We start from the raw sequence: 15,826 nt of genomic DNA on the forward strand, positions 1-15,826 counted from the left end.
CTACATCAAAGCATCTGAATCTGCCATCGGGTGAACTCTTAATATTGTTCAAAATAATTTGGATTCGTTCATATTCTTGTACTTAACTTCGAATAATATCCCTAACAGCAAGTCGTTAACAATATTTTGCAGAGCACGAATAATTTGCGAACCTGCGATAATTAAAAAACTTTTTTTTAGAATAAATAAGTAATAAGAATTGCCGTTAAATTTAGACTTAATTTTGAAAAGAATATAGGTAATTTATTGAAAGTATTTACATCAAAAGATTTTGTAAAAAAATACTTTAGGGCAAAAATCATTTGGAAATTATATTTATTTATTAGTTAACGGAAATTTTTTAGTTGAATTCACTAATATGTTAAAAATTCAAATGCTTTTTGGACCCTCCACTTTAAAAATGTGGAGGTCCCGACGGCAAAATATTTAACAATGAAAGAGTGTAAAATAATCTAAAATGAAAATTTATGACGTTTTTATTGGTCTTGCCTGAATTACGAATTGGAGTATCTCGTCTCATTGTGGCTAGGTATTACTTATGTATATTTTGTAATAGCATTATGTTTATTAAAAACACGCCGGTCTCCACATTATAATATATTCTTCGTCTGAACTGTTCAGCGGGTGTTCAACTCTCGTTTAGATGATTAATAACGTTAAGTAAAATTAACAATAGACTATATTTATCTGCTTAGTAAGAAAATTCATCAATTGTTTATAATTATCTCATCACTCTCTGGATGTCGAGGCTGGAACTCGTCTTCCAGACGTGCGGACGTCGGAGACGAAAGGAGGCGCACGACCTCGTCTTCGCCCCAACATCGTCGTGCTCGACGAAAGCTTCGACGAGAAAGCAAGACAAAAGCGCGTCTACCGTCAGAACTTAGCTACGCTATCACAACTGCGCATGAGCACCGCCAGTGACCACCTCCCACTCAGGGTCAATGCCAACCGATTATTGAGTGAGATGGAGTATATTTTTCTACGATAATCTAAATCGATTGGACTTGTAATTTATTTTATTAGCGCAGGAGTTTAATTTTGTTATGAATAACCAGGTCCAAGTATTCTAAACATTTCACAAAATTCGCCGGACTCGTGCAACTGAGTTCAAACGTAAACTACGTTTACGTTTGAATTTGAACTCTCTATGCTTCTTTTCTTTCGAATTTACTTGAACTAATGAAATTAGCATACAATTACATACACCGTTTCATAGAATTTTTTACCATTAGTTTTATATGCATACTAGCGTACCGGTACATATTTTAACTTACTCGTTTATTTTCCAGTCTCATAGTTTTGTAATTACAATGGTCATTTGAGAAGCAAAATTGAATGAACGCCTTTCATTTTAGAAAACCGGCTTGGCTCTGACTTTCGGTCACCAAGCAGTGGGACTTCCAAGGCTGCAGTTAGAAACATAACGACCGTTGGCCCTATACCGCGGCCATCGTCGTCCAAGATGACGGCTCCAGATATCAATGACCTCCCCACCAAATCTCAGCAACCTGCAAAGGAAAAAGTTTCTTTAGATGAAAGTTCTAGCGTTCTTTCAGGATGCAGGAACTTACGAAAGAAACTCAAGAGCGACCACAAGAAAATTATACAAGAGAGACGTCGTTTGTTGACAGGCTCCACCAAACCAAGGGTCCGAGCGCGGTCCAGTTACTTAGACTTACTGGAACAACGGCAAGAGTTTCGGAAAGCTCTTGTTAATCTCCTCCACAAAGACGAAGCAAAAACTCCGGAAGGTAAAGCGAAGCTTGAGATTCGCTACCATTACTTTGTGAGCCGAGGCTTGTCCATGAAAACTTGTCCTCTGCAGCAGCAGTGGATATCTCGGATATTATCTCTCGTACCCAAGCGACTGAGGTTAGAAAAATTTGGCAAATTTTTCACGTGCATGTAGTTTGTGTTATGTTTTTCAAGTGGAAAATTTTTCCGTTTGGATAGCTACATTTAAGATTCATTACTGGTATAAAATGCTGAGCTCTGCTAAGTGCAAAATTACCGTAATTCATATAGCGATATAGATTTTTACATGAACAACTGAATTAAGCGCACGAGGTTTTCATTTGAAACAGAGCTAAGTGTGGGACGAACAACGCGTTGTTGGTGCAGCTGCAGAAGGAGTACGAGCTAAAGATGAGGAGTGTAGCTGTAGACTTTGTCCTCAATTCAGGGAAGCCCCGAACTAAAGAGGACGATTACAAGCAGGTGAAATATTTCAGTATTATAAAGTCATAAATAAATCACATGGTGAATTGGAATTGCCCGAGTAAACAATGCTAAGAAATGCTGAACAATCTCAATTGAATTGCCTTGAGTAAGTCATAAGTATTTTTTGTTAGAAATAAATTGATAAACTATAACCAAAATAATCTGACACATAGTATTTAAATATTTCGGCTATCAAAGAAGAGTTTCAAGGAAATGGAATGCGTGTTTCTGTTTATGCATATTCAATATTTTTTCTTATAGAAGAAAAACTCTCGCTGCAAACTGGTGAGTTTTGGGACAAGTTCATCCTTCATCAGACGAAACCTGCACCTTCTAAACTCGTGCATTGCAAGCACATTGTCGCTCTGGCACCGAGAATACAGGTAAATACAGTGGCATATTGTACAGGTTAAATGGTAGTACATATTTCTGTTATTTCAGGTTAATATGTTAGTACATATTTCTATTATTTCAGGTTAATATGTTAGTACATATTTCTGTTATTTCAGGTTAATATGTTAGTACATATTTCTGTTTTCCAGGTTAATATGTTAGTACATATTTACGTTATTTCATGTTAATATGTGAGTACAAAGTATACTGTAAATTAACTCTGTAGTTCCTAACACAGGTCATTACGCTGTTATGTACGAGAAGCAAAATTTGTTAAGATCTATTAAAAAAGATGAACTTTGAATGGTAAACTGGAAAATTTATGAATTAAAAACCTGTCCTGGAGGTATTGGAAAGCGAATTGAAGTTTTTATTATAAAATGAATTGGCTTCAAATGTGATAACACGATTAAGCTATTGAGAAATATATTATCTCACATCTACAACCGTTCTTGTTTGACTGGCATGTTAACGATCAACTGAGTGGAAACTTTACTTCTTAAGAAAATAAGAAGTGAAAATAGAGGACACTTGCCAAAATACCTCTACGTCTAAATTCATGATTTAATTTTCCTAAGCATGGCACAGTATTAATTTCTGTTTCAAATCTTAAAATTAGTAAACGAATTTTATCATTTGTATTCAGAATAGTATATACAACTGTATGGAATTTTTCTTCCCTAATTACCGTTCAATTGGTAGGTCATTTATTTCTTTAACGCTTAGAAAAATCAATTAATGTAGGGCTTGTATTTATCATCAGTAAATTTATGGAATGTGCCGCTTAGTATGTCAGAAAGTTCTCACGTGTATTCAAAAGTGTTAGCCCTTCTTCCTAATTGATAACTTCTTTTCGTGCAATGATGAACGCATTTAAATTTTCCACCTATGACAGCAACTTCCGACTGGTGCGGATAGACAACATTCGCCGGTCTGGCAGCGCTGCTAAAAGTAAACGAAAAAGTTCAGGATGGAAAGCCAGAAGCGTCGACAGTGTAGCGCTGGAAGAGTTTGTGGCGGCCATCGCTTCTCAGTTCCACGAAGGACAGCTCACGCTGGAGGAATGGTTCACCAAAGTACAGACTATCTTCTACAAGGTTTGGTTCTTCTTCTTTTTGGCTTATTCATATGGGAGCTGGAAGAATGGTTCACCAAAGTACTGACAATTTTCTACAAGGTTTGGTTCTTCTTCTTTTTGGTTTATTCATACGAGAGCTGGAAGAATTATTCACCAAAGTACAGACCGTTTTCTACAAGGTTCAGTTCTTCTTCTTGTTTATTCTTACGAGAGCAATAGAAGCTCGTCTACTACAAGGCTGGGTTGATCTTAATTGTGGACAGAATATGAGCTTATCCGAGAGCACAATATTCACTCATCTTGACCGAAGACACATAAGTGATACGACAAATTAGCTGAGCCCTTGTTAATTCGAAGTTAAAAAAAATTATGAAGCTCATCATATGATTGACTACATTGTACATTCTTAGATGAAAGTAAAGTTTCATAAATTGCACACACAAACACTCGATCAAATTTATTAGAAAGGATTCCTAGCTGCCTTATATCGGTTCAATGTTTTAAATGTTTAAACGGATCATTTTAGAGAAATTTGCCTGCAATTTAAAATTAATCTGCTAACCATGATATTCCCATGGAAGGACTCTAGGTAAATGTCACCTTTCCGATCTTAAAATTATGGTTAGTAATTTTAATCCTTTTATTATTGTTAAGAAGTTAATTAAGGCATTATCATTCCTGGTGAATCTTGCTATCATTCCTCGTGAAAAAAAAGTAAATTATTCCTGTCATAGGAAAATTTTAATATTTTTCTCAGTTGAACATCGTAAGCATTATAACTACCGAACGCATTCCCGCAATTTGTAGACGACGAATTTCTCGGTTAAATCAAGAAAGTACTTCCTTAACTGTAAATTTTACAAAACCCGACAGGGATCAATTCAATTTTGAGTCGTTCTCTGTGTCTTTGAATTAACTTAAATCATTTTATTGACAAACTAACTATCATAATCTGTGAACAAATCACCTGATCTTGCAGTGCCGCAGAAGACGTCAATTAATTATATTGCTGGGGTCACCCAGTTTCGGCCCGCCGTATTTATAGTACTTTAACGTAAATCTCAACAAAGGCTTGCAATAAAAGACACTTCAGAAATCACTCTCTTGAATATGTAGTTCCAAAACTCTCCTAAAGAAAAAAGGACAAAGAATAAATAACCTGAACTAACATATAAACGAACAAAAGACAAAGTATGAACAAACCTTCTCATGAATAAACTAATCTAACTTTACAGAGTATAACAGAATAAAGAACATCTCGGAATAAGCACTAAATTTAAAACATAGGAACAAACAAATAACCAAGTTATAACTCACTTTGAAACTGTGGGTTCAAATGCGGGACTGACTAGGACGGACTAAAACCTACAAATCTAACTTCCGCATTTCTAAACTGAAAACTAAAATTAAAAAAAAAATAAAATAAAATTATGAAAATACTAAATTCTAATTCCCTAACAATATGTATAGTTACCGTATTATAATTTTTACGTACCTGGCGCGTTATGGCGCGTTTAAAGTTGATTTAAACATAACATTGAAAAAATTCATGTTACTGCTATCAAGACCACCCACTGAAGATGCTGTAAATCAAGTGAGCCTGATTATAATTGTTTCCATTCGTACTGTCATTATAATTTTCTAACATTGTACGGGTATCGAATTCAATAATTTTTCTAGATCAACTTATTTCACATCTCGATATGTACATCGATAATTATTAATTTTTTCAATTCCGCCATTGGAAGTTGCCTCTACTCCTTCACCCACTTCTTTCAAAAATTATAAGTAATTTTTTCTAGGGTTTCCACGATGGCAAGATGCCTGGGTTTTCTCAACCAGCTCGCCTGTCTTGCGTGTGCGAAGCCGCGGTGACTGTGATGACTCACTGCCTGCGCTCCCTCTGTGTACTCTCACTCTCCAGCTTCACCGCCGCCATATGTGGCCAGCAACCAGACCTGAGGGACGGTTCATGCGACGCCCTATGGAGCCCCAAACCAAAAGGTTGCTCGCGTTTAATTGCCCACTTTAATATGGCGTACACATTTTTAATTGAATTTAATCCAGCTTGAAATGTGAAAATTCGAGTCACAATGTGACGGCACGATGGGTAATTGAAGGAACTGATGAATTAAATGTTATTACTAAGACTTAGATTTTTAATGAGTTTGTCATGTTACTTTGGCCCGAAGAATTAAATTTTTGATAAACTCTGTAACTTATGAAAGAATACTTCCAATTTCAGAATTACCGGAAGCAATCGAAGGAGATTGTCACAGTGACTTAAGAGACAAGGATACCATGAATGACATCTTTGAAAAAGAAGAGGAGTGCGGCCCGACGTCTGCGATGTGTCAGAATCCCAACAAGCCTCTACGGCTTAAACTGAATCTCATTTTGAACGAGAAGGAGGTGGGAGCCATGCGTATAAATCTAAAGTTGTCGCGCAGATCCAAGTAGTCAGAGGGAAAACCGTATGCTCTTGCAATTTGATCGTATACTCTATACTCATGCCAAGTGTAGTTAAGATATGGTGTTGATAATGGATCCAGCACTTGAATGCCGGAATAATTTACGACATCACGATTATTCAACAGAACTTGGCTTGTAGATTCATCGAAAATATTCTGAAATTATTCTGGAATCTATCGACAACACATGACTACTGATGATCACTTAAGTAAACTACTGTTCGCTGATCATGATCAAACTAACTCTTAAAAACTATTTCAAGAATCGCAGAATCGTAATCACAAGGAGGAAGAATTAGAAGAATTGTTAATTTGATTCCGTATGTGACACGCATTATCGATAGAAGTACGTAGATTTAAGTTCGCGAGTGCCTGAAAAGCTTACTTGGGATGACGTAATACAACATTACCTCATAATCTAACAGCTATTTTTATTAAGCCAGTGAATGCATTTTTTCTTGTTCATCAAATTATGATTTTATACTGAAAAAATTTGCTTGCCATATGGGAATGAAAAGTCTGCGATTGGTTTCAGATTGAGTTTCGCCCAAGTTTCGAAGAGATTGAGGAAGAAATGCTAGGCGTGTTCCACAAAATCTTGGCGATGTGCAGTTCTCTGCCGCGCCTCGAATGCCAACTTTTTGCTGAATGGGACGGAGTAGACGGCAAAATGCAGGTTAGTCAAAGCTCAAGCCTTCATCAGGTTCTAGTTGAATCATAAAATTATATTTTTCACATTACGTCGATTGTTAATTTAAAATACGGGTTATAAAAAAGCGATATTGGTGCAGATTTATCCAAGTACTCTTTTGCAGCCAATAGTTCACGAGAGCGTGGTGGAGAGGCTGCGAGCTCAGGTGCAGAAGGAGGTGCGTGCCAGTAGTGTCCTGCCTCGACGCTTCGCTCTACACTTTGATAAATACAAGACCATCATCACTGGTGAGGTAAGTCGGTGGGTATTTCGCACAAACAGTGCATAAATAATTAATGAATGTCATCTAAATTTATTATTAATAGTTCAACATTGCATTAATAAATTTCCTTAATGATGTTGCCAAGGCTGAAGAGGAAGTGACGAGATTCAAGTCTGAGGACACTGACTTCGACAGCTACACGAAAAAAGTAGCGCAGCTCTCCGACCTCAAAGTCGATATCCTCACCAGCTCCAGGAAGGCAAGTGCAGTGGCAGTACGAATAACATTTAGAAGGTAAATGTGATAAGGGAGGCTCAACTTTTTGCATACATGGCCAATGTCAACGTAGTACATTACAATAAGCATGTGAGTTTTACTTACGGATAAAGTTTTCTGAGTAATTCACGATATATCGGAAGAAGAGGTTTGAATTCTTTCTTATAAGCAGATACGACAAATTAAACTTAGATTGGCATGAAAGTAACTATGTGAATATTGATTTGAAATTCCCGGCTGATTCTGTTCACGTTTATTTGTCAGCCTCTCATTATTTTAAGACAGGTAGTGGAGTTGGGCTGCTACACCGTACACTGCGAGGGACTCATCGACTCGCTCGTGTGTAGGGTAGCGAGTCTGAAGCGTGACCTGCTGGCGCACTTGTACTCCCGACACTCGCAAACGGCCAATAGGTCCACAAATTTTGTTGCAATTTTTAAACTATTTATTTCGTCCATGTTATATATGAGAGAAAATATTTGCTACACCATAAGGAATAATTATAATTATTTAATTATAAAGAATTCAGTTATACTTGAAAAATCATTTCTAAGATTAAATTATTCCTGAGAACTTAAAATGAAATGGTGTACTGCCTGGACATCGACAGTGATTTGAGGTAATTTTAAAGTGCTAATAATTAATGCAATAGCTAAACGAAGGAAACATTGGCCACAATTGCGAAATACATGCATCATAAATCATAAATTCATGAATATTAATTTACAAGTAGTTACTGAAATTATTGTTTGAATTACGATAGTTTGAACTGCGAGCTTCAAAGCATCACCGAGCGCGCCCTGAGCACGCCGGGGGACACTCTGGAGCTGATGTCGCACAAACTCTACATGGAGGATGTCATGGAGAACCAGAGGGCCGTGCTGGAGCACAGGGTCTGGAGTCTCCATAAGCAGCTCCAGGTATTACAGCGGTTGACCACGTGCTATATTTTTTAGGCATATATAACTTGCATCTAAAGAAAAGGGTCGAAAATTTGTTCCAGCAACCAAATTGCCTGATAGTTTCAATAACCGAAGAAACTAATTTTCGCATCCTTACGCCTAAAAGTAGTTGTTAAGGTATTATACACATTATATTGCATCAGAGACTCTACAAATTTATTAAAAAATTATAAGAACTTTGATGAAAATCTCTGAAAATGCAGATTTAATGTGAAATCTTTTGCTGAAAATATCATTTTGAGCTATTACCATACACATCTCCATGAAGGTATATTAATTAGCAGCTCTTTAGTTTTATTAGTGAGTGATAAGTGAACAGGATAGGTCAACAAATTGTGTTGTTAGATTCCCTTACAACTTCTGTCACAGTTCCTCACAGAAAACATGTCCTTGAGCTCAGAAGAGTGCGAAGAGTCTATCAGGCCCTTAGTGTGCTTCATCAGGCTTCCCGAGGTCTTCCGTCTGCATCTCCAAATCATCACTGAGAAGAGAACAGAATATGAAGCTCATCTAAAGGTATGCGATAAATCAGAAATTCTTTATGAAAATGCATATTTTGCATTTTGCTATTGACTATACCGTTTTATGCAGTTCAAGTCCAACTCAAATCATTTGAAGGTTACTTGCTACTGGTTATTTCTGGTGCGATCTATATCTGTAAAATGTGTGACGATATCGTGCTAAATACTAGAAAACTTGTAACCTAGGAGCGCAGAGAGCGCTTCCAGGAAGAGCTCGCAGAGTACGCCCGGCTGTTGGAGGAGTTCCAGGAGTTTGGTGACGTGGCCGAGCTGCACGAGTACCAGAAGAAGGCCAAGTCCCTCGAGGCCAAGTTGGATGATGCCGCTCAGTACACGGACCACATCAACAGGGAGGAGGAGGCGTTCGGCTGGAATACCACCTTGTACCCCCTCAGGAAGCAGGTGAACGCTAATCCTTCCTGTTCGTCAAGTCCTGAAAACCTATAAGCTTGATAAAGTATTTCTTTCCAAGCTAGAAAGCTTGAAATTTGCCTAGGTTATAGCTTATTTGTCAGAAGGTTTTAAGTTTGCCCTCATTTCGATAACTTAACTTTGAAGTTTATAGCGTTTCTTTCTCTCTCCTAGGTGGCGGATAAACTTTCCCCGTTCCTTAAACTTTACGAGACGGGAGTGTCGTGGTGGGAGAGGCTGGAGTTGTGGCTCAACTCCCAAGTGGGCACTCACGATCCTGACGCCATCGCGCAGGACGTAGCAGCCACCTGGCGCAACGTTTACAAACTCGAAAAAGTCTTCGCTGAAGTGCCAGCCGCTAAAACTCTCGTCGTCGCTGTGAGTAAATGATTCAGTTTACTTAAGCCTGTGAAACTCTAAAAATTGCAAAAAAACTCTATAGCCACTGGTGAAATCAAATTGTATGGTTTGCAGCAAGGTTCAATGTAGTTCCAGTAGTTATAAAAGATATATTATTACCAGGTGTGTGACTTCTGCTGATTGACGTTTAAATTCGTTTGAAATTTAAGTAAAAACTTCATTAGTGTGAAATAATAATTCACCCAATGCTAGTTAACCGTTAAGTGTGCTTTAAATATACGTATATTTAACCAATATTTTTACGGTCAGCCTAATCTTTCTGCAATAAAATATTAAAGAAAAAATATACTTTCGGTTCAGAAGCAATTTTATACAACGGCGTCTGGTTTTGGAACTGGTTTTAATAGATTTTTGATTCATAAATCAGAACGTTATGCGGATAACCTTGACATTTTTATGCCGTTGATGGACCTGGTCTACGGAACACTTTCAATGAAAATAAGGAAATTTTCAATTCATTTACTTTATCTATAAATTATTGGTTCATTTGTGTTTCCAGCAAATTAAGTATAATATATGCTTGAGATTGATTTTAATTATTTTATTTATAAACCGAATTTCCGTGATAGGTCCGTCAGCGCATCGAACAGTTTCGTGAGCACCTGCCACTAGTGCTCACGCTCGGCAACCCTGGACTGAAGGAGCGACACTGGGAGAAAATCTCAGAGGTTGTTGGCTACCCGCTACGGTGAGGTCGTCTTACTTGTCTCGACCCTCGTCTCATTGACCAGCAATATTTGCTCATGAGAGTTAAGAGACAGGCGCGAGAAAATTTTGTTTGTAATCTTGTCTCTCCCTCATACCGCATCACTTGCTATCCTTGGAAATGCAAGTGCAATCCTCAAAGTTGCACCTATAAATTCACGAGCTTCTAGCTAAAACTGTCCCTTTACGTACAACGCTAGTTTGTGCTGAAAAAGTGCAGTAACCAGCTAGCTTTTGTACCAGAGATACTGTATGTTCAGGATTATTTGTGATATTTCTCTTGCTCCTCTGTTGTGTATACGTGGACTGGTTTAACCGGCATTGATTTCGGCATAAATAAACTACATAGTGTACTTTGCTGAAAAAATGACACCTGACACGAAAAATGTTAACGAATGATCTGTTTACCGACCCTTTAAGATGCATAATTCACCTAAGATTACCAAAGCAAGTAGGTTATGTTCCTCTGTATTTTTTTTAGATAAAATTCATCATTCCATAATGATATCAACAGATCCGACCCCTCCACGACTCTTCAGCGCATAATTGACAGCAATCTAGAGGAATATCTATCAAAATTCGAGACAGTGTCTGAGGCGGCTTCCAAGGAGCATGTGTTTGAACGCAACCTGGAGAAGATGAAGGTTAGCCGTGTTAGATGCTAAATTCTGATTAATCGAATGTGCCAAGATAGATTTATAAGCTTATGTTTGGTTACGTTCTTTCAACCTCGATTTCGTTTCTTCCAGCCGTGTAAGGCATCTTTGTTACTAGTTTTTTTTATTTATTGCGATCGGCAGCCTATGTGTGAAGCTGCGCACGGTTACCAAACTTTTGTTCGTTGTTGCATTTTATATATAATTATAAATTGCACCCAGAGGTCTTGGACGTGAAGTTGGCTTGAAATTCTAACGTATCGGGAGTCTATAAAATGTTTTATCACAATTTTAGAGGAATATTAGTATGCGTAAATGTTCAATGTATTCCTATGATATATATTTATTTATTCATGTCTCAGGGGATGTGGCAAGACATGGAGTTAGGCCTGAAGCCCCACCGTGACACGGACACGTGGGTGCTCATGGCTGTCGAGGACATCCAGCTGCTGCTCGACGACCACATCGTCAAGACCCAGTCCATGAGGTCATCGCCGTTCATCAAGCCCATCGAATACGAAGTCGTGAGTTCAAACTTTTAGTTGTCGCATAGTTATATCTGAAGGCCCTGGAAATGAAACTAAACCAAATGTATATGTTTTAAAAATTATCTGAACAGTTTTTTTGATGACTAATTACACTTTACGCATCCGTTTTCGTTCTTATTTTGTTCTTCCAGTAAATTCTGATCTATATAGCTAAGTAATTTAACTACGGCAGTTGCTTCCCCAACTGTAATTTTCATTGTTGAAATTTAGGGTTCTTGGGAGACGACGCTTTCGCAGCTGCAGGAGGTGCTGGACGAGTGGCTGAGGGTGCAGGCGACCTGGATGTACCTCGAACCAATTTTCGGTTCGCCAGACATCATGGCGCAAATGCCTGAAGAAGGACGCAGGTAAACTTTTAAATAAAAATCAATATCAATATATAATTTCAATCTTCATGGTCAAATTGAATGTTGATTCATGTTAAACAATTATGATGGACGTAAACGAAGTTAATAATCAGCTGAGAGATAATCCTTACGCGGTATATGACGCAGGTTCAACACAGTAGACAAGACCTGGAAGGACATCATGAAGAGCGTGCACCACAACACCAAAGTGCTCGCCGTGTTGGAGGTCGACAAGATCCTCGAGCGCCTGAGGAAGTCTTCTGAACTGCTGGAACTCATCCAAAGAGGGCTTAATGAGTACCTTGAAAAAAAGAGACTCTACTTCCCGCGATTTTTCTTTCTCTCAAATGAAGAACTTCTTGAAATTCTCAGCGAAACTAAAGATCCAAGCAGGTTCGCGATTAACGCTTTGCATTGTTTATCAATGATGTCGTGGTGTTTTTTTAATGTTGGGGTAAAGTTGTAGTTTTATTTTCTTTTTATTACACAGCGAATAATCTTTCCTCAACAGTTTCTATTGAAACTCTGACTTCAAGCAAAAGTGAATGAAATTTTGCCAAAGATATCGTTGAATTTACAATAATATTTAATCGTAAAATCCATTACAAATTCCTGGTAAATTTGCGATACATGGCAATCAAGCGATTTTAATTATTAATTTTGAAGAAGAATAAACTATTAAAACTATTAAAAAGAATTTACTGAGACTCAAACTTCATGCAAAAATTAATTGTATATGTCCTTTTGATAAATAAATTTAAATTTTCTTCCTGACGATGACCGAGGTAAAATTTTAATAATATTTTTCATCAATGAATTAAAATGTAAAAAAAAGAGTCTGTATGTTTGCAGGGTTCAGCCGCACCTGAAGAAGTGTTTTGAAGGCGTCAACTCGCTGGAGTTTAACGGCGAGTTTGACGTGACCGCCGTGCAGTCAAGTGAGGGCGAAGCCATCTCTCTGTGCCAGGCTATCAGCACATCCAGCGCTAGAGGACAGGTCGAGAAGTGGCTGGTCGAGCTCGAGACGAGCGTCAAGGAGAGCATCAAGATGGTCAGAGAATCTATGTGTATATACAAATAAACCTAAAATTAAACTCACACTAAGTGAAAACTTTAAAAACATGAATTTGAAGACATTCATGGTAGCATTTCATCGTTTTTCAAGAAAATAAGTTTAACTACGCGATTACAAATGCTTGATATTTCTATTATACATTCAGGTTGTTTGACTAGCAATAGTATAAATAGGTAACACTTTAACGTGCATTGAAGTACAACTCTATTCAATTTTTATTTTGCTATGTTATATTAGATTTATTTCAAGGTGATCCCAAATTTTACTACGGAATTTAGCTCAGAAAATACAAATATCTCGATGAAAGTTCGAAAGAATGAAAAAAAATAATAAAGTGATAAGACTTTCTCACTTTAACGTAGAAATCGACCGGCGAGCCAAGAAACAAAATAACAAATAAACTTTGACAATATTGAATGACATAAACTATTACATAAAAATAGAACTGAAAACTGGTCAATTTGTTGTATATATGGTAAGCTATTTTTTCAACGAAACTCCTTTCATGAAAAATAATTATGGCATATTTATTATATTTTTATATAAATGTGCGCTTTTGCTGAGAGTCAAAAAGGTAAAAAACTCCCAGAAATTAGAGCTACCATTGTACCCTGGAGCAGGTGGTTCAGAGTTGTCTGGAGGCGTACCCAGGCAAGGACCGCGAGCGCTGGGCTCTCCAGTGGCCCGGCCAAGCCATCCTCTGCGTCTCCCAGACCTACTGGACCACGCAGGTGTCCGAGGCCATGAGGTGCGTACATTAGCATTTAACTCAAATTTTTTAACATGGGGGTCAGAAATAAATTTTCAAAAACGAAGTTCAGGATTAAAATTACGTTAATTGTCTATAGATAGCTGGTATTTAACATTTTTTCAAGTTTTATTTTTATTTTAATTTATATTGAATAAATAATTTCGAGTAACGAGAAATTTTAATCGTTTTATCTTCTTTTCCCGATAAACACGTGGGGTGTTTTCAAGTTGGCTTGGCGTCACTAGTAAGAAGAGCAACATTATCACCCGAAAAAGACTGCATAATAGTTAATAATAAATTTCGATTTTTTTTGCAGCTGTGTTAGCTTGATTAAAAGTAAATGAAGATAGGAGACCGTTTCGATCGAACCGTTTACGTCGCCCTAACAGTTTTTGGTCTGAACAGGAGCTACACGCCTGAATTTCATTTTTGCTGTTGTCAAGTTAACTCATTGGGTTAGGAGAGATTTTCAGTTGAATCATCACAGCTATTGGAACTAAAATGAATTCAAATGCGACTGAACCGATACTACTGAAATTCAAGCAGCTTTTTGCCGTTTTCGAGTGAATGCATTTTTTGATTAAGGAAAATTTTCAAGTTGAATTACCACAGTTACTGAGAGAATCGTGAAATTCAGGAACGACTGAACTCACACATATGAAATTGAAACAATATTTTGACGGTTTCAATTGAATGCATGTTATCGTTAGGGTAAAATTTTTGAGTTTAATTAGTATAGTCATTGGAAGTAAAAATAATTTAAATCACTGAACTGACATTCGTGGAATTCATACTGAATTGTTTCCGCTGTCAAGTGAATGAATTCCATGGTTTTGGCGAAAATTTAGAGTTGATTCAAAAAATGTAATCGTTAATAAAAAGCATTCAGAAACGTGTAAACTGACACTCGTGAAGAAATTCATACAGAATTTTTCCCGTGTTACAGTTTTTAGGGCCCATTCAATAAATAAATTTTAAATCAGAGACTTTACTGTCCACCATATTTTAGACTAATTGAATTGAATTGAAGAATGGATATAAATGATAAATTAAAACCATAATAATGAACAAGCTATAAATATAAGAATTTACACCAAGTGTTCACAAAAGTCGTATCACAAATGAAACTTTTTTTCCTAACTTCGGAGTCTTCCTTTGTCCGGGGATCACGGAGCACAATATAAGTAAACACATTCCTCATCGAGGTCAACCCAGAGGCGACCTAAAATCAAAACAAGGAATTCCATGAATCCTAAATATAGTATTGCGTCCCGTACACATAGATGGATTTCATGGTATAGGGGAAATTTTGAGCTGAATTTCCACATTTATTGCAAGTAAAACTAATGTGGAAACGTGTGATCTAACTTTCATGAAATCTCGAGGCGAATTACCACAATTATTGAGAGTAGAAATATTTAAAAACGATTGAACTGGCACCAGCGGATTTCATACAGCACTTTTTCTTACGTCAGGGGATTGCATTTCGTGCATTGGGGGGAGGGAAATATTTTGTAGAATTACCACAGTAATTGACCGGAAAGCTAATTTCAAAACAACTGATCTGATACTCGTAACTTTGATACAGCGCTTTTAAACTGGTCGAGTGAATATATTTTTTGAGTTTAGTGAAAATCTCAAGTTTAATTAAACCAATTTTTGACCGGAAATCTCATTTTGGCTGCGCTGACATGCTCTTGTTAAATTCATACAGCCCTTTGTTGCTGTCAGAGGATTTTCTACTGCAGCGCCTATAGAAGTTTCGACTGTAATTATAAGAGATTTTAACCAAGAAGCTAATTTAGAAACTATTGGCTGTCACTCCAAAATTCCATAACTCATATTTGCTGTAGCCTAGTGAATTCATTTTTGGGGTTAGTTTAAAGGCGGTAAATCAGTTTGGCGATTCATCTGACCTTTACATTCGATGAGTAAACTTGAATAACCAGCACAAGTAACAGGAACATCAATTGAACTTAATGAAAGCACAAAGAACGCAGGAAACTGCATATTCCATACCTAATGTCTAGAATTTGTTTGTTGCAGCATGGTGTAGAAATGTGCCATATAGTATA

General features: G+C 37.2%; 1 protein-coding gene across 1 annotated transcript in view; it reads left to right on the top strand.

The window, feature by feature from the left end:
* Window positions 1–1,465: 1,465 nt before the first annotated feature.
* Window positions 1,466–15,826, top strand: part of LOC108669505 (dynein axonemal heavy chain 7-like) — a 65,519-nt gene continuing 51,158 nt past the window's right edge. The window contains exons 1-22 of the mRNA XM_047883230.1: window positions 1,466–1,875; window positions 2,088–2,220; window positions 2,485–2,606; window positions 3,512–3,713; window positions 5,497–5,698; window positions 5,940–6,106; window positions 6,701–6,841; window positions 6,981–7,109; window positions 7,225–7,338; window positions 7,620–7,768; window positions 8,119–8,275; window positions 8,687–8,833; window positions 9,025–9,240; window positions 9,424–9,627; window positions 10,239–10,357; window positions 10,889–11,018; window positions 11,393–11,554; window positions 11,789–11,925; window positions 12,073–12,318; window positions 12,778–12,976; window positions 13,621–13,748; window positions 14,068–14,071. Of these exons, the coding sequence (XP_047739186.1) occupies window positions 1,466–1,875; window positions 2,088–2,220; window positions 2,485–2,606; window positions 3,512–3,713; window positions 5,497–5,698; window positions 5,940–6,106; window positions 6,701–6,841; window positions 6,981–7,109; window positions 7,225–7,338; window positions 7,620–7,768; window positions 8,119–8,275; window positions 8,687–8,833; window positions 9,025–9,240; window positions 9,424–9,627; window positions 10,239–10,357; window positions 10,889–11,018; window positions 11,393–11,554; window positions 11,789–11,925; window positions 12,073–12,318; window positions 12,778–12,976; window positions 13,621–13,748; window positions 14,068–14,071 (3,618 nt within the window). The remainder of the gene's footprint in view (window positions 1,876–2,087; window positions 2,221–2,484; window positions 2,607–3,511; window positions 3,714–5,496; window positions 5,699–5,939; window positions 6,107–6,700; window positions 6,842–6,980; window positions 7,110–7,224; window positions 7,339–7,619; window positions 7,769–8,118; window positions 8,276–8,686; window positions 8,834–9,024; window positions 9,241–9,423; window positions 9,628–10,238; window positions 10,358–10,888; window positions 11,019–11,392; window positions 11,555–11,788; window positions 11,926–12,072; window positions 12,319–12,777; window positions 12,977–13,620; window positions 13,749–14,067; window positions 14,072–15,826) is intronic.

This window comes from Hyalella azteca, unplaced genomic scaffold (assembly GCF_000764305.2).
Source record: "Hyalella azteca isolate HAZT.00-mixed unplaced genomic scaffold, Hazt_2.0.2 contig12328, whole genome shotgun sequence".
Taxonomy (NCBI): Eukaryota; Metazoa; Arthropoda; class Malacostraca; order Amphipoda; family Hyalellidae; genus Hyalella; species Hyalella azteca.